The 23,942-nt window shown below is 30.1% G+C and overlaps 3 protein-coding genes across 3 annotated transcripts; 2 read left to right on the top strand and 1 right to left on the bottom strand.

Moving 5' to 3' along the window:
* Positions 1-2,748: 2,748 nt before the first annotated feature.
* On the bottom strand, positions 2,749-3,145 carry LOC110673607 (uncharacterized). The gene has a single exon (XM_021836740.2). It carries the CDS (start codon positions 3,124-3,126, stop codon positions 2,821-2,823), a length of 306 nt encoding a protein of 101 aa, XP_021692432.2. The 5' UTR covers positions 3,127-3,145; the 3' UTR covers positions 2,749-2,820.
* Positions 3,146-4,693: 1,548 nt separating this feature from the next.
* On the top strand, positions 4,694-5,629 carry LOC110673617 (uncharacterized). Its single transcript, XM_021836751.2, has one exon. It carries the CDS (start codon positions 4,988-4,990, stop codon positions 5,588-5,590), a length of 603 nt encoding a protein of 200 aa, XP_021692443.2. The 5' UTR covers positions 4,694-4,987; the 3' UTR covers positions 5,591-5,629.
* Positions 5,630-21,856: 16,227 nt separating this feature from the next.
* LOC110672762 (NAC domain-containing protein 43) lies at positions 21,857-23,741 on the top strand. Its single transcript, XM_021835632.2, has 3 exons — positions 21,857-22,379; positions 22,468-22,742; positions 22,876-23,741. Exons 1-3 carry the CDS (start codon positions 22,196-22,198, stop codon positions 23,602-23,604), a joined length of 1,188 nt encoding a protein of 395 aa, XP_021691324.1. The 5' UTR covers positions 21,857-22,195; the 3' UTR covers positions 23,605-23,741.
* Positions 23,742-23,942: the final 201 nt, after the last annotated feature.

Here is a 23,942-nt window from a genome sequence, read left to right as displayed (position 1 = left end):
CCAAACGAAATTGATTAGCAGATATTCAAGTGAGGAATTTTTCACACACCCTTCATCCTCTCTCTCGTAATTAAAATTCTGATATCATAGAGTCTTTGAATTCAATTCAAACATTAATTCATGAATAAAAAATTTTTAAAAAATATATAAATCTGATAAATATTAAATATTTAAATAACTTTAGCTATCTTGTTTAAATACCCAACAGGCACTCTATCTCATGGCTCTAATAAGAAAAGAAGCATGGCCTCTCAGAGTCTCTCCCGTCAAAAAGACTTGTATATATATAAGTGATCTGATGTGTTTCCCACTTTAATGATTAAATTGGGTGGATTCCATTTTGTAGTTGGGCGGTGAATGCTGCCTCAATTACAATTAATTTTATTGAAATCGTTAAAATTAAAAAAATTTCAGAAAATAACGAATTTATTTTTAAAATTTTATTATAATTTTTTTAATAATAAATATTATCATGACAAAATAGGATAAGTATACCTGCAATAAATTGATAAATAACTTTTAAATAATTTTTTATAATATTTTGTTATTTATTTTTATACATTAACTCTAAAAAAAAATTTCTAAATCTGCCAGTATTTGAATTTCACAAAAGATTTGATAGAAATCATTAAATTGGTAATTTCCATACCTATAATATTGATTATCAATTGAAACCTACAATGAGATCAAGGCAGTCAAAGGGATGAACAGCTTGATTATTTGGTACTGAATCAATTATGTCTCCTTTTATATCCAAAATTATTAGGAGGCAATATTATTAAGTCATTTTTCATAAGGATACTGCTTTTAATTCTAATTAAATTAGATATAAATAAGAGATCAATATTTAATATTTTTTATTTATTAACAAATTTAATAAACATCACATCTCTATAGACATAAGTAAATTACGACATTTGTGCTTAATACCTTCCATAAAAATATCATTATTACAATGATTCTCCATTATTAGAGAAACTCATGAGCGTTGGTGTGGCGCTAACCTCATCTTTCTCCTCTTGCAGGAAAAAAACATTCTGTCAGCCACCGTCTCAGGAACCTGCGGTAACAACCATAATATTAAACAGGCTGTAATGATAACACAAGTTAAAAAATTGAATTATGAGGAAGAGAGAGTTTGGCTAGAGCAAAGCCGAGCTGAGGAGTTGACGAGAAGGGGGAAAAAAAAAAAAAAAAAAAAAAAGGAAGGGGGGGGTGTTGGCTTGTGTTGGGGAGGGAATGAGGAGGGTGTCGTACTATCCACAAGAAGGCTGCAAATCCAGGCAGGCAGAGGCACCCGTCAGACACCCCACATGCCCTTGACAGTGCTTTCCATTATTGTCCCCCTTTTTTATTTTTACAATATCATCTTCTTCCTTCTCCACCGCTGGATCCCCTTTTTTTACTTTCGTTTTCCCCAATCCCACGGTCAACAATCAAGTTTTACTTAGTCTACTGTGGGAGATGATGTGTGTGAACTTGGAGTGGTCGGCCCTGCACTGCACGTGATCAGTCAATGGAGAGGCTTTTACCATAACGTGGCCAGATATGTTTCCCCTTGGAATTGCATTATCCATTCTATCTCTTCCTCTTCATGAAAGTATTGTCCCTCTCCCACCTTTTGTCCTTTTCCTCTTTCCATTCTTTAAAATTATTTATTTTAATTAAGGAGGCCAAAACTTTCCTAATTAAGTTCCATTATTTTAATTTTTAATTAAAATTTTAAATTATTTATTATTTTTTAATAATTAAGAGTTTTTAAATATAAAAAAAGAATTTTTTATAATAATAAAAAAAAAATTTTCCCCTAGACCTGTAGTAGCAGGTTATGGAGTTATGGTAAATGAGAAATAAACCGAAAATGAAGTAATTGCGAATTGAGGAATTAGAGAGAGAGAGAGAGAGAGAGAGAGGGGCATTCCATTCCAAGTCTGTCTGCGCAGATGTTGGCTCAAGTCAAATGTCAATGGCAAAAACATTCCCTTGTAGACTTCCATCACCCTTAGCCCATTATTATAAGCTGCATCTTCTCAAAGCCCAATCTAGCTCCATTTTTTTTTTCTTAACGTGAAAAATATTTATTTTAAATATTATTTATTTATTATTATTGCAATAAAGAACTAAAACCAAAGATACACTGCGTTGTAATGTTAATTTATCATTATTATTGAAAATTTAAATAATTCTAAAAACATATAGATTGTATATTTAAATTAAATTTAATATTATGTTTTTTTTTCTGATTTTTCATATGCCTGTATAAATTTAAATTCACATATAATAAAATAAATATGTATGTAAACGTATCCTTAAATTTTTATTTTATAATTACATATTTTCATATTTATGAATATAAAGTATAATTAAAAAAAAAATTGATATAATTCTATTTGGTCCAATCAGTGTGAATAAAAAGGGGGGGTGGGGGTTGCGGTGGGTTGTGGTTTTGCGGTGGGGTGGTGAGGAATCATACGGCGGATTTTATCCAATTTCTTTTCTATGGGTCTACTTACATTCCTTCTTTTAGAGCGAAATACGGGCAGATCCTTTTACATAGTTTAATTTTACGTTTAGAATTGCGGCAACTTCCTTTTATACGACAATTATCTGCAAAAAGAAATTATGTAAATATATTGGAATGAAGGAGAATAAATCTACCTGATGATAATTTCAAATGTGTGCAACTCCACGAACTCTATTCTCTATAAAAAGAATACAGCAACTGGGGCTTGTGCTCCTTCAAGAATGTTAATCATCAAGGACAGGCCTTTTTATTCATGATATAAAGGTTGATAATTAACTTGCACACAAATCAACACGCTAATCTTCCTTGATGGGACTCAAAGCCCAAGCATTTGCATAATTTGATACCAAACCTTGGCCACCCACAACACAGGCACGTAGCCTACCATCTAAGCATTGTTGCAGGATCATACGACCAAGCTCCGAATTACCTTTGCTCAAATCCACCTGTGCTGCCAACTCCTTCAGTTGCCTTGTAGTCATACGCACTTTGATTCTTAACTTGTTTGATGAGGTACTACCATGGATAATTTTAACATCCTCCTCCTCTTGGCGGTGGTTCAAAGGCTGAACTGCTCGCTTCCTCCCGATACAATTCCCCATTCCTTCTCTTTAGAGTGAGTTTTCTCTTCCGACTTCTGAGTAGGGAAGGGCTACAAGCATATGGTGTCATTAATATAGAAAAATAGACGGCCAGCCCGTTGGAAGTATTTCGTACCAAAATGCCAAGAATTGCCGACTAAACAAGACGACTAGTAAATACAAGAATTTGACCATAATACAAATTAAAATTTAAGTTTGTCAATTATGTTGTTTTTTTCATTAATGACGAGCAGCTATGTACATTCCTGCCTTGGTTAACCAAATTCTTGCTTCAAAATAATTATATCACAATTAACATGGTTCATGCCGTAAGTCATATTGATGGTAAAAGACGCAAGAGGAATTTAATAAGCAATTAGAAAAATAAAAGAGTTGCTGACTTTTGATGGAAAGATCACATTCTAGACGACGTCTGTAACGTTTACGTTGTGATATTCATCAAATATATAAGTCATCATATGTGCCATGACGCTCGATATCCATTCTGATACAAAACCTAGTCAATGGGTTTAATGGGAAATGCCTGGCCAGCTAAACCTTGTTAATGGGTTTAATGGGAATTGCCTGGACAGCTCTAGTCAAATCATGCTGTTCATTTAGCTTTTCCTTCTTTTTCATAGAAAAACTTAGATGATTTAATTTATAAATTTGTCAAATTAATTTAAAAACTTTAAAATAAATATATATACTGTTTGTGCCCTTTATTTTAATCAAGTACATAATTATTTAAAATTTTTATATTAATTTATAAACACTAAATATTTATAAGTTAATTTTTATAAATTAAATCAAATAATTTCTTTTCTTTAGGGTATGCGGCTTCTAAAGATTATTAGTTATGTTTGCCTTTTCTTTTAAAATTTTGGCCATTAAGATTTTGTTGTTTGACATGAAGCTAGAGAGAAAGAGGGCATTTAAATCGCGAGGAATAGATAGGAACTTCCTATGTATTTCGTTAGTTAAAAAATATAGATTAGCTAATGGGGCATCGCCATGGTGGATTGGTAGGTGATAAGTCAAGAGCAATATGTTTTAATTTTAACAGTTGAAGCTAGCTTTCTTGCTTGCCCCTTGCGAGCATAGCTACTACGCTATTGAGAGGATTGTTATAATTAATATTATAATTGAATTAAAATTCATTACAAGTAGCATCCACAGAGACTATACTACTGGCAATTCTCTCTTTGTGAAATCCTTGATGCTTTTAAGCTTGTCATTGGCGGATAGCACAGGAAAAACATGAACAACATAAGGCAGTGAATTCAATTAAATACGTAGAAAACCTTAACGAAATCTCTTCAAAATAGCCACTTTGAATGCTGACGGTTTGGAACCGTTGAACGTAATTAATGATGAGTTTGAATTGGGTAAATGATGACATTGATGATTAATTAAAGAATCCTCCATCAATCACTAGTAATTTCAAAATTTGAGCAATGATGGCCTTTGAAGTTGGCATTTGGCAATACAAAATTTGTGAACTACTACAGGAATATCTCTCCAGTGATTAATTACTTATTTTTTGCTGAGCCTAAAACATCCCCATGTGTGATTGGGGAATCCGTTATCTATCTCTTTGCTTTGGACGATTCCATCATCATCAACCAACAAATTTCAAAACTTAATGAGTGCCACCGAAAGAGGCAAGGATGCTACAACTGTCGATTTACCCTTATGTGATTGCCGTAGCTGATAGCGAGTTTCTGGTCATTTAACTTGAATAAATGACAAGCAAGGGTAAATTGCGAATTTGATTAGCCAAAGCCAAGCAAGGGATCCTTGTTATATTCTCGCTCGCTATATACAATCTCCATTCACCAGCAGCAAAATTGTCGAGGAGGAATTGAGGACACTGTAATGCATGGGAAATTGCATGTTCAAGGGATTTGGACTTCAAGTAGAAGAAATAATAAAAGTGGTCACAACAAATGGAGGAATCATGGAGCTCTACGCACCCATCACCGCAAAGCGCATAACCAACGAGTTCCCAGGCCATTCAATCTACCGTAGCTCCGACCTCTTCTCTTCACCTCTCCTCCACAACGAAGAGCTCCATGGCGGCCATCTCTATTACCTCCTCCCTCTCAACACCAATAAAAACACCTCCACTACGTCAAATTCTTGCAACAGCACCATAAATTATACATCGTCGTCCAAACTCACACCTTATCGCATGTCGTTTGACAATCAGAGGGCACTAAAGCGATCGACAGAGGCTGAGGTGTTTCCAAGGTACAACAGTACTGGGGTTTGGAAGGTGAAGCTGGTGATAAGCCCAGAGCAGCTGGCGGGGATACTGGCGCAAGAGGCACGAACGGAGGAGTTGATAGAGAGCGTGAGGACCGTGGCTAAGTGTGGAAATGGGGTCTATTTTTCATCGGTGGCTAGTTCGGATCAATGGAGTTTGTCTAGTAGCTGGAAAGGATCTGCTGAAAATATGGGGTGGATTATATTTAGCAGTTAGCAGTATTGTATTAGTTTCTACCTTAATTAGTATGCTTAATTATCTTTGAAGACTATATTGAAGTTATAGAAAATATGGTGAATACTTGATTAAAAACGTGAAACGTAACAAGGGAGAAAATAAGAAAAAATATGATTATTGTCAGAGGAATTGTTTCTAACTTTCAATTCAGAAAAAGAGAGAAGAATCTGAAAGCAATAAGGAAAATTTTATCCACGAGATGATGATCGATATTGGTGTGTTTGATGAAGATTTGTGTCATTTGTTGAAAAATAAAAAGAAAACAAAAAAGTAAAAGCATTTGAAATTTGTTTTCCCCATTTTGAATATTTAAATTATCATCAACTGTAAATTTTAACATTAAAACTCATAATTTGAACAATTTAAAATATGTTGCAATGCTATATATTGGTTTCTTGGCAATGAGCCTCAACTTCTAATTTGTCTAGGATTAGATAACCAAACCCAACTTGAGTGGCAGGGTCTTGAGACCCACTTGTAATGTTTTCTCTATGACTGAATCCGTTCATCACATTTTACATGAGTTGGGCCTAGCCCATTTTCCATATCACCAATTAACAAGACTTTGGTCCAATTTTAGACGGTGGCCGGGCTCTACCAATCTCTTTTGTTGGGCTTTTGCGTAAATAATACAAAGTGCAAATAGTCAAATTAATAATTCAATTATTGATGAGGAAAACTAAAGAGACTTTTTGTTTTATATAAAGAAATATATGTTCATCAATCAACGCAAGTTTCTTATTGGGCTTGTTAACTAGTAATATTTTGATAAGAAAGGAAAGACAAAAAGTGGAATAAACAAAAATGTGGGACCCTAAAATTGAAATTGCAGCAACATGTGTTACACAATTTGGCACATTAAGAACGTGTTTAAGAGCTGTCCTTGTGTGGATGCAAATGCAATATCCTTCCCCATCCCCAGCCCCCGCCCTTGGATTTCTCATAAATCATGATGGTTTTGATGCATAATGAATATATTCTTCATCTATAGGCTATTTATCGTAGGCTTATGTGGAGGTGAGTTATTTAACCAAAATTCTTCTTATTTATAATTTATTAATTCTTCTAATTTTAGCCTCCGGGTGCTTAGATCTCTAATAATGGCAATCATTTATGTATGTGATGCAAACTGTTGGTGGCATGTTATATTCAGAGAGCATTCATCTACGCTTAAAGTCCTATATTTTTAATTCTTGAAAATGTAAGGCATTAATTATAACAGGAGATTTGTATGGGAAGCAATAAACTTGATTAGATATTGTATCAGATTGATGCATGCATTTCATATCATTGTTTAAATATAATTTTGTAATTAATTTATCTTTGTTTATAGCTTTTATGGTAGATATTAGCATTTATTTAATTAATTTTATCTTTTTACACTTCTTAGTTCAATTTATAGAATTTATTTATTTTGTAGGATAAAATTTAGAGAATTTTGATTATTTTCAAATGAGAGCAGCCATTTGGAAAAAATTAGAACTGAATTGTAAAATTTTAAAGAGGAGAATTTGAAGTTGTGTTTTAAAAAAAACAGAAAGTTACGTAACCTATGACACAATTTGTGTTGCTTATGTCGCAGATTGTGTCACAATTAAAAATCTCAGGTCAAAAGCTACACAGGCAGGGACACAATCTCATTTAATCTTTGTCGATGCACCTGATAAATTTCAAAATTTATCCAAAAAGTTGCACAACTTACAACACAAGCGCAATACATCTCGATTCAGCTTGTATCGTTTTAATAAAAATGCTGACGCAGCAATTTTTCTCCTTTGACCTAATACCTCATATTTTCTCTAGAATATTCTATCTTTTTAACCAATTTTAGGGCAGACCCATGAGTGATATAAAATCATTTTTTTCTCTCTCTTACCATAAGAAGAAAAATAAGAATTTTTGCTAGAGAGTAAGGAACAGAGAGAAGCTCCTTGAATCGTTACTGTAGCAGCCAAGAGGACTTCTTCTCCAATGTTCCAGCAGCAGATTCTTCACCATGTTTACTGAGTTTTTCTTTCTCCTAAGCTTAGATTTTCATTTCTTCTTCATTTCTTCACTTGGGTTTGTCTTGAAATCATGATTTGTGAGTAGAACTTTGAGATTCTATGAATGGGTATGTAAATATTGCCTTGTATTGTGATCTTTGAACTAATTTAGCTGTTTAAATGAGATTTGCTGCATTTTTTATTTATTGCTTGTGAGCTTGTTGTCTTGCTTGATGAAAGGGTTCTCATTAAATTAAGTCTTAATCCTTTACAGATCGACTAAAAAGTGAAAATTTATGATAGATAATCTTGCAATAACCTTTATTTTCTTAGTGTTAGAAATAAGTTAAGAAAATTAAGAGGACTTTTATAATCAATTAGAGCTTTAAATGGGTTTTTAATCAGGTTTGAAATACCATAAAAATAAGGTTTGATTTGATGAAAATCAACTTTTAAATAATTGAGAGAGGTTTCAAAGAACTATGGATTGTTTTCCTTCAAAAATTACAAATCTCATGTGCTTGGCTAAATTGGGGATAAATCACGTGCAAGTAATATTGAAAATCTCTATCTCTATAATCACTTTAATTTTTTTATTGAAATTAAATTTAAATCCTTCTAATTTCATAATTAGTAATTTCAATTTAAAATTTAGCCATCTAATTTAATTAGTTTAATTAATTATTTGATTTGAGTTAAATTCCTCAGATACCGATTTTATTTTTAAATTTCATTACAATATCTTTAAATTTTGATATTCTAATTAGCTTATCCATTTATTTTCAATTTAAGAATAATTTTCTGCAGAAATGATATTTTTAAAACTATACTATTGTGACCCGTACACTTGCGAAAGCTATTTCACAGTAATATCACAGATTGACAGCTGCAAAACTAAAACAAAACAGAGAAAGCATGGCCGAAAGCCTCATGGAACCTACAAATTCCAAAAGAATAATGTTGAGTCAGGAACAAAGAAGAAAAATTTAATAAAGAGCTGCTGCTTTAATTCCCTTGATTCCCTTGTGACCCCAACATAGTATCATAGTTAAAGAAATTATATAAGCAGTATTAAATTATTAATGATTAAAATTCTCAAGAATTTTTTCGTTGAAACTAGGTTGTGATTTTCACGAAATATAATTGATAAATAAAAACCCTCTCTATTATCCTTTTGGATGCAAAACAAAATGAAGCTATATATATCAAAAATGGATGAATCAAAGCAAAAAACAATATATTCTCTCATGCAAATTAACCAATTTTCCAAATACAAATTCCTTAAATTTTGTAAGAATATGGATCTACAACTCTAAAAATGAGAGTGTACATTTATTGAAAGCGTCCAATAATTTACTATAATTCAGATGATTTTTTTTATTATTTATAGATATAAATTTTTATATAGTGAGATCAATTTACCCTAGCCATAAGATTCCATGACTCAATCAATGCTTTCAAACAGTAAAAAAAATTGGGAAATGTCGCATTCATTGAAAATTAAAGGAGGGGTCCTCGCTTATCAGATTATTGGAAATGCGATGGAAACTATACATATATGATTCCTTTAACCATTTTTTTTCATAATGGATGGCCCATAAATTGAAATTAATTTACATTTCTGAAAATTTTGTCGGCTACCATGTCCCTCAGAAATCAGAAAATATATACATTGAGTAATAAATACTGGAAAGAAACAATCGATTATTGATGCGATGGACTTTCTAAGCTAAGAAAGCCAACCACAAATGAAGAATGCCATGCACATTTTCAGCCATATACCTATTTATTTCACTTTTAATTTTTGTTTGCATGCTATTTGATTATTCATTCTCTATCTAGTCGCTTTTAATTATCTTTTCAAAATTGGCATACACTGACATCATGAACTAGATGCATGGGTTTCCAAACAAACTATAATAGAATTATATGTGAAACGCAATTAATTTATCAATAAGATAAATAATTCGTAATTTATCCTTTTAACATAAGATTACAGACATAATTTTTCTGATTATCATAAAAACAATCATTAATTACAAGTTTAATCCCTTCATTTTATTACATCTAAAGTGTAAACATTGTAAAAACTTTTACGGTAAATATATTAGTCAATTATTATCATCCCTTTTTAAATATAGTCTAATATATTTATTATTTTCACTGCACTATACATCACAAAATTCCTACCATGCTAATTAAATTTTTTTTTTTTAAACAAAGTTCCTACCAAAATAAAAGGTGGTTTCATGTCAACGAGCTTTTTAAGCAAGTAAAGTAGCTGGGCTGCTATTTTTATTTTATTTTATCTTTGGAAAGCAGGCTCTAATCTAACAAGTAACAACAATGAAAGTATGATTTTGTATTTTATGAGTTTTGATTAGAATGTGATTGAAGGCGAGAAATTATTAAGAGATTAATTAATTAAAAATAATAACATGTGCCCAACAACGATTTAAATTAAAATATTAGTACGTCATTAAAGTAACGCTTCATCAATGGATCGTTTATTGCTGGGTGACAAAACAACTTAATGTATATATGATAGTGAAATCATGAAATCTTCTGAAATATAATTTTAAAAGCTTCGAAGAATTGTCCTCTGTCCGCACGAGCAATGCTTGTAAAAGCTAGCTGCTCAACAGTTCTTCAAAAGGGAAATAATAAAACCAATAATTTATACTTGAGAGGATTATGAACCAAACAGAGACAAATGCAAAAAAAAAAAAAAAAAAAGTACAAACCTAGCTGTTAGTTGGTTGCATAGCAATGGACGCATACTGATGAAGTGAATTGTTTTTATTATTAAATGGGTTTATAATAATAAATTTTATTAACAAAAATTTATATTATATCTAATATTTTATATAAAATAAAATGACAAATTATTGATAATATGTATGTGTCGGTTAAGTCACCGTGTTACTCTAAAATTCCATCCAAGTCAACAACTCGACCAAACTTGAAAGAGCAAATTAAAACAAACATTTTGTAATTGGGCGGCTATGAATTAGCAGGCAAAGCTTTATTGACTAAACTATAAGGCATCTTCTCTCATTTCATATCTTTTCTGTGCCCCTTAAATATCCTAAATATTCTCTTCGTGCGTCATGATGCAAAGAAAAACTGTACGTAGCTAATAATACTTGCTTTGTGATGATACTTGATTCTCGATTCATATAATAAAAAAAAAAAAAACAAAATCTCGTGTTGATTAATTATCCTGGGTATGACCTTGATTGATGAGATATATCATGTACCAAGCTAAAGCTTGAGTGCTAGGGTTTCATTTGGATTGATGAAGTATGTAATAGATATTTTTTTTATAAGCAAGAAGTGTGTAATAATTGTTGGAGATTTAAAATTATTTTTTAGATTTTTATATATAAATTTAAGTTTTTTTAATTTAAGTGATTTTATGATATGGAATTAAAGCCTATTAAATAAAAAAGTAAATTTGGATCACGGCTATTCTTGTTTAGCATGCTAATTAATGCGCTGAATTACCTTAATTAATGAGATTTCTTAGTAAATCAAACAAATTAAAGAAACTATAATTTTTTAAAATTAAAAAGGACATTTTCTACATATGCCATAATTGAGTTTAATAAAATACTTTAGCAGTTCGTAATTTTAATAAATCTTATTAATAAAAGGATATATTGAAGATCCAGGAAACTCTCTACCTCTTATATATATATATGTGTATTGCTGTCCTAAGCCTTTTTGACCAGTCTGATGATATATTAGCTTGTGACACAAATAATAAGGTCGATAGCTTATTTACCAACTACTTTGATGATCAAATCAGTGTTTTGATTAGAAAGATAATAATGTAAACAAAGTTCTATTGCAAATTAAATAGAGTAATAGTATCTAGTTTGTTGTGTCATTCTAGTATTTATGGATTAAAATCTTATATAGTAACCATTGAAAGCGATTGCGAGAATTTCAAATTATTCAGTTGTAATCTCTAGATTCTTGACGGGTATCGTATGCTCATTATCAATTGTATATTCCTCGCTAGTTAGTTGTTCAAACTATTGAGGTTGTTAAGTTAAATCCGACTATTGCTCGGATGATTATCATTCCATTGGATAATCAAATTGTCTGATGCTCGAATCTCTTGATTGTATGTTTTGATTGGTTGACCCTTTAACCATTATTTTGATATTTTAACTGAACTATTTAGTCATTTAACTTTTGATCGAGTCATTTAACCGCTATATCAATATATATTCCTAAAAGCATTGTTGGTAGGTTGTTTTCATGAAATCCTTAAACAAATTACCATTCTTGATCTAATTGTTTATTAAGCGGGTATAATCTCTATGTTAGATGTGAGGGCTGAAGGGGGATAGCAGAGGTAAATTAAGAATGGGGCATCTTTTAAATTTTCGTTGTATAGTATATGCATAAATCCCACATCAATTAAGAGTAAAAAGCTAAAGCAAATGAGGATTAAACCATTTTGATAAAGACAATTTCAATATGAAAAGGCTAATATTGTGGATCTTATGCTGATGGTGATTATTCACACTTTCTGAATCCTAAATTTTACACTCAATATAGCATTATTGCAATTATGCCGGTTGATACGTGGTTTCAGATCATTTTCAATGAAAAATCCAAGAAAATATTGATTGAAATAAGATTTTGGCAGTGTTATATATTGTCTACATATAATGAAGCCAAGAAATTAATTAACCAAAAAAAAGTACAGCATTAGATTAATATATTGTTTATATTCAATTATATATGTCATCCTTGCAATAATAAGACAGGCTGATTAGAAATGTGAAAATGACTGAACTGATTACAGCCAACTATTAGTTTGAAGTTTTGTGATTGCTTTCTACACCCGTAACTTGTATTTGTATATATGTGTGATGTTAATTAGTTGCAATGACAAACCTATTTTAATTACTAAACGACAGGCCTAACTCTCTTGAGTCTAATGTAATTTCCGTGTTCCGTCAAATCGTTTAATGTAATTTCCGTGTTCCGTACATATATATATATATATATATATAGAGAGAGAGAGAGAGAGAGAGAGAGGGAGAGGGGAAGAGAGAGAGAAGTCCCCATTTTGCAAGTTGTTAGAGTTTACCATCAAGCAAGCTAATAGCGATTAAAGGACGTAGCAATCTATCAGGCTACGTTAGGTAATGGTCCTAACTTCCAATCCGTGGCGGTCGCAGACAAGGAAGATTAATATATAAGCAAATTATACAATATATTTGATGCACTAAATATTTATGTAAAAGTAATTAAATATTAAATTTAAGAAGATGAGATCTAAGCCTTGGTAGATCAAAGTATACATACATCACGAGAATATAATAACTTATTTAATATGTAGGAGTTAATTGATTTTTTATTTGTAAAAATATTTTCTCTATTAAAAAAGAGGATTAATATTTAAATTTATAAGAGATCAATTTAAACAAATATATAAATATATAAAAGTAATTTAAGAAAAAAAAAAAGCCACTCTTTTATTATAGTAGATTTGCCTCTACCTCAATTATTTGATAGGGATATATATTTAGTTAGATTATTTTTTTAAAAAAAATCTAACAGCATTGTTTGTTACATTGAGCCACAAGAGAGAGGGACAACACGCACCCTTCTAATAAAATCATGGTAATTTTATCAAAATATGTTAAGTTTTATACAATATAAATAGTTCTTTTGCTTTCACAAATATTTCTATTTTAATAAAGTAAATTCAAATTTGACATTTTTTAATAAATTTTTTAAATTTTTAACTCTTTGGCTCTGAATATGATGGATGATCTTTTTAAATTGTTGATCGGTCCATTACGACTCCATTGACTAAAAAAAATGAAAGGGATATATATCTAGCTTTAAAAAAAAAGTTGGATGCATTATTTGAACGTGGAATTATGACTCTTAGGGAAAAAAAAAAAAAAAAAAAAAGAAAGAAAGAAAGAAAGAAAGAAAGGTAGTTTATTATGTTTATGAGTAGTAAAAGAATATATTCAACAGACGATCGGTCCTGTGTGTTGACTCATTATGTGTCCTGAAGTTAGAAGAAGGTAAAACCAGAAGGCTTTCCAATAACTCTCTGTTGCTTTGTAGTTCCTATCCCATAAAAAGCAAAGCAGAGCGGACTTCTAATAAGTGGCATGTTCAGAATGTTATTTGTTGGTACCTTTCTCTGCTAAATGTTGGAGGACCATCACTGCATATATATATTCACAAACAAGAAAAACGTTGCGTGAATACCTGAGAGTGAATTCAAATTAAGATTCAACATATACACGGATACGTAATTCTGAAACCCAGGAAGCAATTCAGCTTTTTTTTTTCCCCAGAACTACACAAGTGGTGGGTTCTTTAATTTCAGAACAGAGTTACATATGGTTTGTGCACAAAGGCAGTCGACCCCCATGCCAGTTTCTTCTGACTGTGTTCATTCTCAGAGTCTTCACTCAGATAGAATTCAGAATCTCTCCTCCTTCCACAATGGTCTAGTATTCCATGAGTAATTTCAACTTTATGTTTGATTATTATTTGGAAAAAAACAAACAAGAGAAAGGCACTGGGACATTTTTCTATAGCTTTCTAAAAGTTGAGAGAGATGAAGGTAATCAATAATAGCTTGGTAGGGTCAGTCTTCCCACTATAATGTCTAACCCTAATGATAGGTGTGGCAAAATAACTAGGTTTTTTGTTTCTTCTTTTCCTTCCTTTTTCGATGAGCACTTGTGGTCCTCAAAGGAACCTTTCAAATTTTCATCGCTTCGCCATGGATTTTTTTTTTTTTTTTTTATTTTATCTTTGATACATACCTGTCAACTGACACCATCTCCGGGCATCTATGTGGCTTTATTGTAGATCATATATAGTGTTGTTTGCTAGCTAGAAGGAATTTCGTACTTTAGAAATTACTATTCAATTTGTGCTCTCATTTTAGCAATACTAATCAATTAAACATTGAAAGTAAAAAAAATTAAGTCAATTAGACTTTGACATTGGCAAATTGAATTAGATCTATCATGACACGCATCATATAGTGATTAAAATGATATTTTTGGTATTGTTGTAATTAGATAAAATTACTATTAATTTATTTTTACCTCTCTCAATCTCACCCCCAAATTGAAAATCAAAGTAATAGAAATGTATTTTTTTTATATAATTTTTTCTTGAATTATTTTTTTAAATCTTCAAAAAAAAATTTACTTAATATTTTTATAGAAATTTAAGAACTAAATAATAATTTATCCAAGAATAGTAATATAAATTACGATTCAAAATTTCAGCTCTTCACACACTTGTTCTTGTGCTTGCTATGTAATTTGGGAAAATTTGATTCATTTTATCTATTTTAAAATTTAATCCACTAATTAAATTTTTGAATTTAGTATTTAATTAGATAATATCATTAAATTAATGGAACAAATTAATCTTTTGTACGAAGTTTTTATTATTAATTTTCATGTCATTTAGTAGAATTCTGCAAAAATCAAATTATTTTCTTTTTTTTTTTAAATAATTTTTCGGGTCACCTTCTAGTTTATGAAAGTAAAGCAGAGTTTCATTATTTCGCAAAATAAAAGAATTTATTCGGTGTAATTATTGATAATTGATAGTAATGAATTTTACATGAAACTCATCATAATTAATCATCATAATAGTTCACAAAATAATTAAAAAAAAAAACATAAATAAATTAACTGTTATTAGGAAGACGAATCGGGTGTCCATTTACGCAGTATACAAAAATTAACTGTTATATTGAGAAGTGATAATTAGGGAGAGAATTATTTTTATGTTTTTACTTAAAATTTTAAATTTTTTAGCTAATTGATTTTTTTATAATGCTATAATATTAAAATTTTCTAGATTAAAAGGTGATATTGTTTATATATATGTTCACGCTTTCAATTCAGTTAGTATTTATATGTAAGGATGTATTAAAAATCTAAAATTATTTTTATAATTCTTATTTAAAATTCAACATGTTACACAGAGGGAAATGTGATTTTGTTATCTTCTACAGGAACCACCAATGAGAATTACTTGTTTAGTTTAATTACTGGACCTCTCTTTGATTGTAATTCTATACTAATTTTGTTTATTTTGTATCGAGTTTTTTTAGTCTTTTTCACTTAATATTGGTTGTCTTAAATTGAGTGTACTAGAAAAATCTAATGACTCGAAATAATTACATGATAAATGCTAAGTTTTCTTGCGTGTGATTTAATGAAAAATTTTTATCTAAACTTGATCTATTGTAGATTTAAGATACAAGTATATGAGATTTATATATTTAATAAGTGAATTATATCATACATCTTATTTTTTAAATCTATAGTGAATCAGGTTTAGATAATAAATTAAAATCCTCGTTAATAACTAATGAGTTTTGGTTGAAATATGAACTTTCAATTGTTTAGAATGTAATCTCAGTCCCAATAAAAAATATATATATATATATATATATATATATATATATATATATATATATATATATATACTCCTGCAATGTGTTTCTATGAAAGTAATTTTTTTTTAATTATATAAGGTTTGTTAACTTGGTAAATATTTTAACGTTTCCAAATATTTTTTTTTTGTGTAATTAATAATTAATTTGAATAAACTTTTTGAAACAACCAGCTTGTCATCATATTCAATTAAAAAACTTGTAACACTTTATTTGAGAGATATAGAGTAAAGTAAGATTTATTATAGTTTTAAAAGTTGATAATTATTTTATGTTTGGAATGAAGGAAAATTTTTGAAAATATTTAAATATTTTAAACACAAAATCAATTTAACCCAACGATTTGATGGCAAGTGAGTTATAAAATGAAGGTTTTTTATTCTCCCAAACAGAAAATAGAGGTTCTAACCATCAAAAACTTTCCATTACCTTAGAAAAGCTACTCAAAACAGAGGGTAAGGCAATGGGTTTTCCACTTTCATATTTTTCGCACATCTATTATTAACAATGTGAGATTTCTAATAATTGCATATTTTTAACAATTTTCCTTTAAGGGTGAGTTTGTTTCACATTGAATTGATTGGGCTGCTCTTTCTTAAACGAAGCCTTTCTCTCAAGGAGAGTATTAAAGCATTATCAAGAGTCTAATTATTCTACCAAACGCATATGAGCATGCAATGCTCCATTAGGCTTCTTTTTACCAAGTCCCAATTATTCCATCCTCGTGTAGGAGCACCATAAAAATTATTAATACTCTATACTTGTCTTTGTGAAACCATTAACTCCGATGTCATTTGTTAGAGATTCAGAGAACTAAAATAATTTGAGAAAAATATTTTTTATTGGGTCTCGTGGAAAAAAACATACTCATAAATTTCACACTATATCCAATCTAATATTTTAAAACAATAATTTTATTGGTCATTTTACTTGGATGTTTCTACTTATTTCATCATTTTTTAATTTAAAAATTTTAACAATTGTGTATTTCTAATAATATATATTCTAAATTAAAATATTAAATATGAATGGATTTTTATATTAGACTTATTTCATATTATTGATAAGTATGAATATATGAATATTTATTTTATATTTAAAATTGAAATAAATAGCATGTAAATAAGAAATATTGGGTGTCTGCATTATTATTGTCTGAGGATCCTCAAGGCAAACTGTAGCAGTGATGCAGTACCTATTCTAACATTATTTTTTCTTGGGGCAAAAAGGATAAGTGTCAAGAACCAACTGTATTGACCATTAATTCCTCTATTAAGGTCCTGGTAATCACTTTCCTGTCCATTAAACGAAGTGCATTTTTATTGATTTACTTTTTTTTTTATCTGTTTTAGATTATAGATATTTTTTATTTTAAAATAATAATTTATTTATTTATTTACTAATATATCCTAATTTAATATATAATAAAGTGTAAATTTTATTAATTTAAAAATAATTTAATAATATAAGTTATTTAATTTCTAGTAAAATAATATAAATGTAGAATATATTAAAAAAAATTTTAAAAAATATTACTTTAATCATATTAACATGAAAATAAAAGTAAATGAGACAGATGGAATAACTGCCGAGTGCTGACTGCCGCCCTCATGTTCTGGCGGATTTTAGAGGGAGGTCCACCTGGGTAATCATTCCTGTGCCATATACAGACCGAGACGTTTTCTAGAAATTGGTGATTCCCTATCAACTTTTACTTAGTCATAAGTTGCGGTTGTGAAGGTTGGAGAAATAATAAAGCAACCTCCAATCTTCGATTTTATTATTTTCCTGCAACCACCGCACGACCGATCATAATTTCGAATAAATGAGGGAAAAATATAAAGATAATTTTGTGTTTAGACACATTAAAGATTATAATTTAATTTAATTTAATAAATATAATGTATTTTTATTTATTAATAAATATAATTTAAATAATTAATTATTATTAAATGATATTAATATAGTTATACATTGAATAATACGTTAGTGTTATATATTCGCTGCATAAACGTCACGTAAATATTATGTAAACATCATATTTATCATATGTGGTCATATCAACATCACATATTTATCACAATAATGTTATTTGATTATAACTAATAATTAAGATTACATTTATTAAAAAAAATATATATCAAATTAATAAAAATTAAATTAAGATTTCTCATGTGTTAAAATGTGAAACAACAAAATAAATATATATATATATATATATATATATATATATATATATATATATATATATATTGACTTTTATATATATAACGAAGGATCATATAAAATGCTTGGTAGCTAAAAGTAATTATATAAGAAAAAAAAATCAAGGAGATATCATATCCCCAGTACCATATGTGTTACCAATTAACTAAAGTGTGTAGTGGTTGCTGTGTCATTTATCAGACATAAATAATGATTAACATCATGGAATTTACAAGAGCAATAAAATGATAGGAATTAGGACCTCTAAAAGTTCTATAACTAATTGCATATTGCTTGTGAAGTTCTAGAGAAAATATCACTGTCACAAATCGATATGAGATATTAATACATTCTTCTCACGTTCAGAATATTTAAAATGTAAAACAATTAAGTAAGACTTAATACACACCATCTTAAGAAAATAAGTTGAATCTAACTCATCCTAAAAACTAATTTAAAAGGGAAGGATTGTCTAAAAGCCAAAATTTCATAAGAAATATATTATACCTATTACAAATTAATTTAAGATATTAACAATATATAGTATAATTAATTTAATGAACTTGGGTTGTCCTTAATTAATTAAGTACAATTCGATTAAAATTTTTTTTTAAAACATGAATTTTATTTTCTGTACATTACTACTCTTCAAATACACATGTACAGAAATTATGTTAGGTTCAATATATCTCTCTTCTATATGTATATTTGGAATAACAATATTAAAGACACAGACAGACAGATCAAGAGAAAGCTATCAACGAAAAGACCTAATATTAATGATTAATGGTTTTCAAGCGAACATAATTAATATAAATGGGATCATAGTTTTAATTATAAATTCTGTGTTTAATCTATGAATTGATGTTGCTGAAAGAAGCTACCCAGAGAAGAATTATTTCCCGAGATTAAGTTGTTCATGAACATGTTTTGAGATCCACAAATTGCATCCCTTGATAAGCAAGCAGTGTATAGGAAGGAAAAAAGGTTTCATAGCCTTAGGCCGGATGTATCTGAGCTTTGGGTTTAACTTTAATGCTTCAAATTAAGTTTTTTTTTTTTTTTTTTTTGGAATTTTATTAATAAAAATGTATTGTCATAAAAAAAAAATTCATAATCTGTTACGTTGTTCTTAAATTTTTTTTATGTATATAGTAAAAAAATTTTATTATTTTAATTTGATGAACAATAAACTCTTTTTAATTGTTTAGTTTGGTTTTATCTGGTTGCTAAATACACGATAGATTCAGATTTGTGTACCCAATTTCTCATTTGCCGATTGCTTGATAAATGATTTCTAAATTTTTTTTCTCCTTATTTTCATTCATCTATAGAAATATCCATCAAATAACACAAAATTAGAGAAAATATATAAATTTATTTTGCAATGAAGAATAAAAATTTTTAAGTTAATTTAAATGCATAAAAATTTTATTAATATTAAAATTATTTTTAAAAGTATAAAATTTTAAATTTGAATCAACCCTCAGCCCATGGTAGCCAATAATCAAACTATCTGCAATAAGATATATTCATCATTCAATATCAGACTGCGTATAATTTTTTTTTAAATGATAAATTAATTTATACCTTGAGGCTCAGATGCGGTGTCCAAGTTGTTCCCTCATGGGCATGAAAGACAAGGGACTAGCAGAGGCCTCGGGAGGAATCTGATCAGCCTCAGCCGACGAGGGCCTCGTGCGTAAGGCAGTCGACGTACAACACGACGTGATCACTACATGTGGAAAATAGAAATCCTCCAAATAAAATCAAATAAAAAAAAATTGAAAATTGGATCAGACGAAGGATTGTTAGAAACCATAGATCATGCAGATTTTCCATAAATTTCAAAGAGAGAAAAAAGAAAATTAGAGAGAGAAAGAAAATTCACAGAATTTTTTTTTTTTTTTTGGTTTTTCCTCTTCAATTTTACAGGAGAGAAGAGTTTGGTACAGAAGAAAGAGAAGACAGCTTGGGACAACCGGTTAACGTTTATGGGACAACCGGTTAGATCCAGGCTAAATGAATTTCTTATGGATGAAATGAAAATTGGACGGAATCGTTATTAGAATTAAAAAGGATGAGAAAGTCAAATTTATCTTTGATTTAAATTTTAAATAATAATTTATTTTTTGAAGAGTGAGAAGTTCTATATAATTGTGAGACTTCTTACATATATAAATAAGAATATTATTATTATTATTATTATTATTATTCCACATTGGTATAAAATAAAATAATAATACTAAATATAAAGACTTGGCTAATCACCCTCCTTAATTAATTTCTATGCTTGAAATAGGTTATTAATTTTCTCTTCATGGTTTTAGAGTTGATTCTTATTTCAGTTTTGGGTGCAGATGTTTAGTTTTGTAAATTTTACATTGCGTGCCACAAATATTCAAGCCTGAGCATAAGAAAATGTATTGTCCGACCAGATATAAGATATTGAAACAACAATTAAACAAACTTCATTTCAAATCTCTACTTTTAAAGTAAGCAACACACAAATTTTCAAATAAAATTATTAAATATAAATATTTGGACAATCCTCCCTCTTGAAATAACTTTTATAATTGTGTTAAATTCGCTTTCTTTTCTATACATGATATTTAATAATTAAATTAATAATATTCTCTATATCAAAATAATAATTTAATGATTAAATGTCAAAAAAAAAAAACAATATTAGGTCTCATCATTTTTATATTGTATGAGCCTTTTGTAAAGAAGATTGTGAAATACATTAGGAACGCTAAAAAAAAGTTTCCTACAGAAATAAAAAAAATAGTTTTTTCCTTAATTTTAAAAAGTGAATTCATGTGTTATGTAAAAGAGGCTGTATAAATATTGAACGCACTAATAATTTCTCTTTTTATAAATATTAAATTAGTTTAAATAATCAAAATAATATGTATTTAATTTATGACACTATTCACATGTAAATATAGATGAGAATATTGAGTTAATAATTGAGGGATTGAATATAAAAAAAAAAAATCATGCATCCCATCATTTTTATATTACCTAAATCCTTTATATATGAATAAAAGAATATCAAATTAATTAGTTGGGATAATTAAAATTTAAAATAATTCAAATTTAATTGGACCGAGAAATACTTGTGATAAATGGACACGACTGGATCCAATAATGTGTGGTTAATTGTGAATGGAATTCAAGGAAGGAGAAAAATATAATGAAAAAAGATATGTATGTGACATGTGGACTTGTTTTAAAAAAAATTCCTTGGAAAATTCTTTAAAAAAAATTCATTGGAAAATTCTTTAGTGTATACCTTTAGATTTTTTTTTTTTTCCTTTTCTACTAACGGGCCACTAGCTAGAGGGCAATGGCCACCCCATAGTCTCTTTCTAGTTGTGGTGGTTGCACGAGCAAAACGAGAGAGAGAGAGAAAGAGAGAGAGAGAGAGAAAAGGGAGACCCACCTCCATTATCTTTATTCTTGTTGTGGTGGTTGCACAAATAGAATGAGAGAGAGAGAGAGAGAGATAGAGCGAGGTCTATGGTTGTTTAAGAGGTGCTTTTCTATGGAGATTTTAAGATCGAGGGTCGTAATTGCGATGTTGGCGTGCCTTCTGTTCTCTGGTTGCTAAACGCTAACAATGTCCATGTGCACGTCTGATACCCTACATAAGGGGCCCATTTAAATTTCCGAAAACAATTCCCTTTTCTCCATCCATGTAGGTAGGTGGCTCTTCTCAGATGCATAGTAAAACAAACCCCACTTCAACACAACCCATTCTAGTCTCCATGAAAACAAATGCTTTCCTCATCTATTTCTTTGGCCTTTTTTGTCCTACAGCACTTATATATATAGTCCTCTATACATACTTCTTTGCGTATACCATATCCAACCAATTTCTATTTATATTCTCTCTCTCTCTCTTTCTCTTAAATGCCAGAAAACATGAGTATATCCGTAAATGGGCAATCGCAGGTGCCTCCTGGCTTTCGATTTCATCCCACAGAAGAAGAGCTTTTGCATTATTACTTGAAGAAGAAGGTCTCCTATGAGAAGATCGACTTGGATGTAATTCGTGATGTGGATCTTAATAAGCTCGAGCCCTGGGATATTCAAGGTCATATATATAGCTATATTCTTCAAGAAGTTTTACTTTCTTTCCCCTTATAGCCATGTGATGTTAATTTGGAACTGTGTTTTTGCAGAAAAGTGCAAAATAGGAACCACTCCTCAAAATGATTGGTACTTCTTTAGCCACAAGGACAAGAAATATCCCACCGGAACGCGCACAAATCGAGCAACTGCTGCTGGGTTTTGGAAAGCTACCGGCCGCGATAAGGTGATACACAGCAATGGTAGGCGGATTGGGATGAGGAAGACTCTAGTTTTCTACAAAGGCAGAGCCCCACATGGCCAAAAGTCTGATTGGATTATGCATGAATATAGACTCGACGACAATATTAATGTTGCTGATGCCAATGTAAGCCCCCCATTTATTCAATACTTGTGTTTTCAGCTGAATTCGCATTTAATGAGTAAAGGGTTCGCCAACCATTACTGTTCGTATTTTTAAGTTTATTAATTATTGTTATATGTTGTTATTCATGTCAAAGGTGTCCAACGTTTTGGGAGAAGCAACACAGGAAGAGGGATGGGTAGTTTGCCGCATCTTCAAGAAGAAAAATCACCATAAAACCCTAGACAGTCCTCCAAGTTCGTCATCCATCGCTTTGGAGGCAAGGACGAACCAGATGTTCAATTCTTTCAATGAAGGAGCTCTAGATCAAATACTTCAATACATGGGAAGGACGTGCAAGGAAGAAAACGAAGCAAACAACATTACTGCAAGATTTCTCAGGCCAATCGATGCAACAATCAACAATGGTTATCGTGACAGCAGGTGCATGAAACTTCCAAGCCTCGAGAGCCCAAACTCAAGCAGTAGCCAAAATTGTTACCCACCCATGATGATGAATGAAGGTTCAATATCCAACCAGGTGAGTTCCATGGATCCCAACTCAGTTTATCCCTTGGACTCTGGCCTCACCAACTGGGCAGCCCTTGATCGTCTAGTAGCTTCTCAACTGAATGGCCAAAGTGAAAATTCGAGGCAGTTTGGGTGCTTCAATGACCCAAACATGGGCTATTGCAATCCAATTGAGCAACCTCACCATGATTTCCAATTCCCAACCCAACGATCGTCATTCTCATTGCCATCGAGCAGGCCGTACCATGGAAGTCATCAAGATTATGTAAGTGAGATTGAGCTGTGGAATTTCGGCTCTCGGTCACCGCCGTCAACATCGGACCCAATATGCCACGTTTCAAAGTCTAGTGTATAACAGATGAATGAATAACCCCACATAAATAATGATATCATAGTTGATAAAGTCAGAAGGAGTATTATGACAAGAGTTTTATGTGATAATTTATATATGTAAGTGATATAGAATATATAAATAAAGTGAAGAGTTTCTTAGATGGGGTGGCATTATCAACCATTATCTTTTCTTAATCAAGATGTCTACCATTTTTCAATTTGTAATCTAGAAACCATTATCTTTTCAATCTGTGGGGTTATTTCTGTGATAATATCCCTCTAACTTCATGTAATAATTCTACCTTTTTAATTCCTCCAAGATGATGATCGATCAAGAGAGTCACGTATGTAATTATTCTT

The sequence above is a fragment of the Hevea brasiliensis genome, chromosome 9 (genome assembly GCF_030052815.1).
Source record: "Hevea brasiliensis isolate MT/VB/25A 57/8 chromosome 9, ASM3005281v1, whole genome shotgun sequence".
NCBI classification, from domain to species: Eukaryota; Viridiplantae; Streptophyta; class Magnoliopsida; order Malpighiales; family Euphorbiaceae; genus Hevea; species Hevea brasiliensis.
This window is presented reverse-complemented; position numbering and strand designations above follow the sequence as displayed.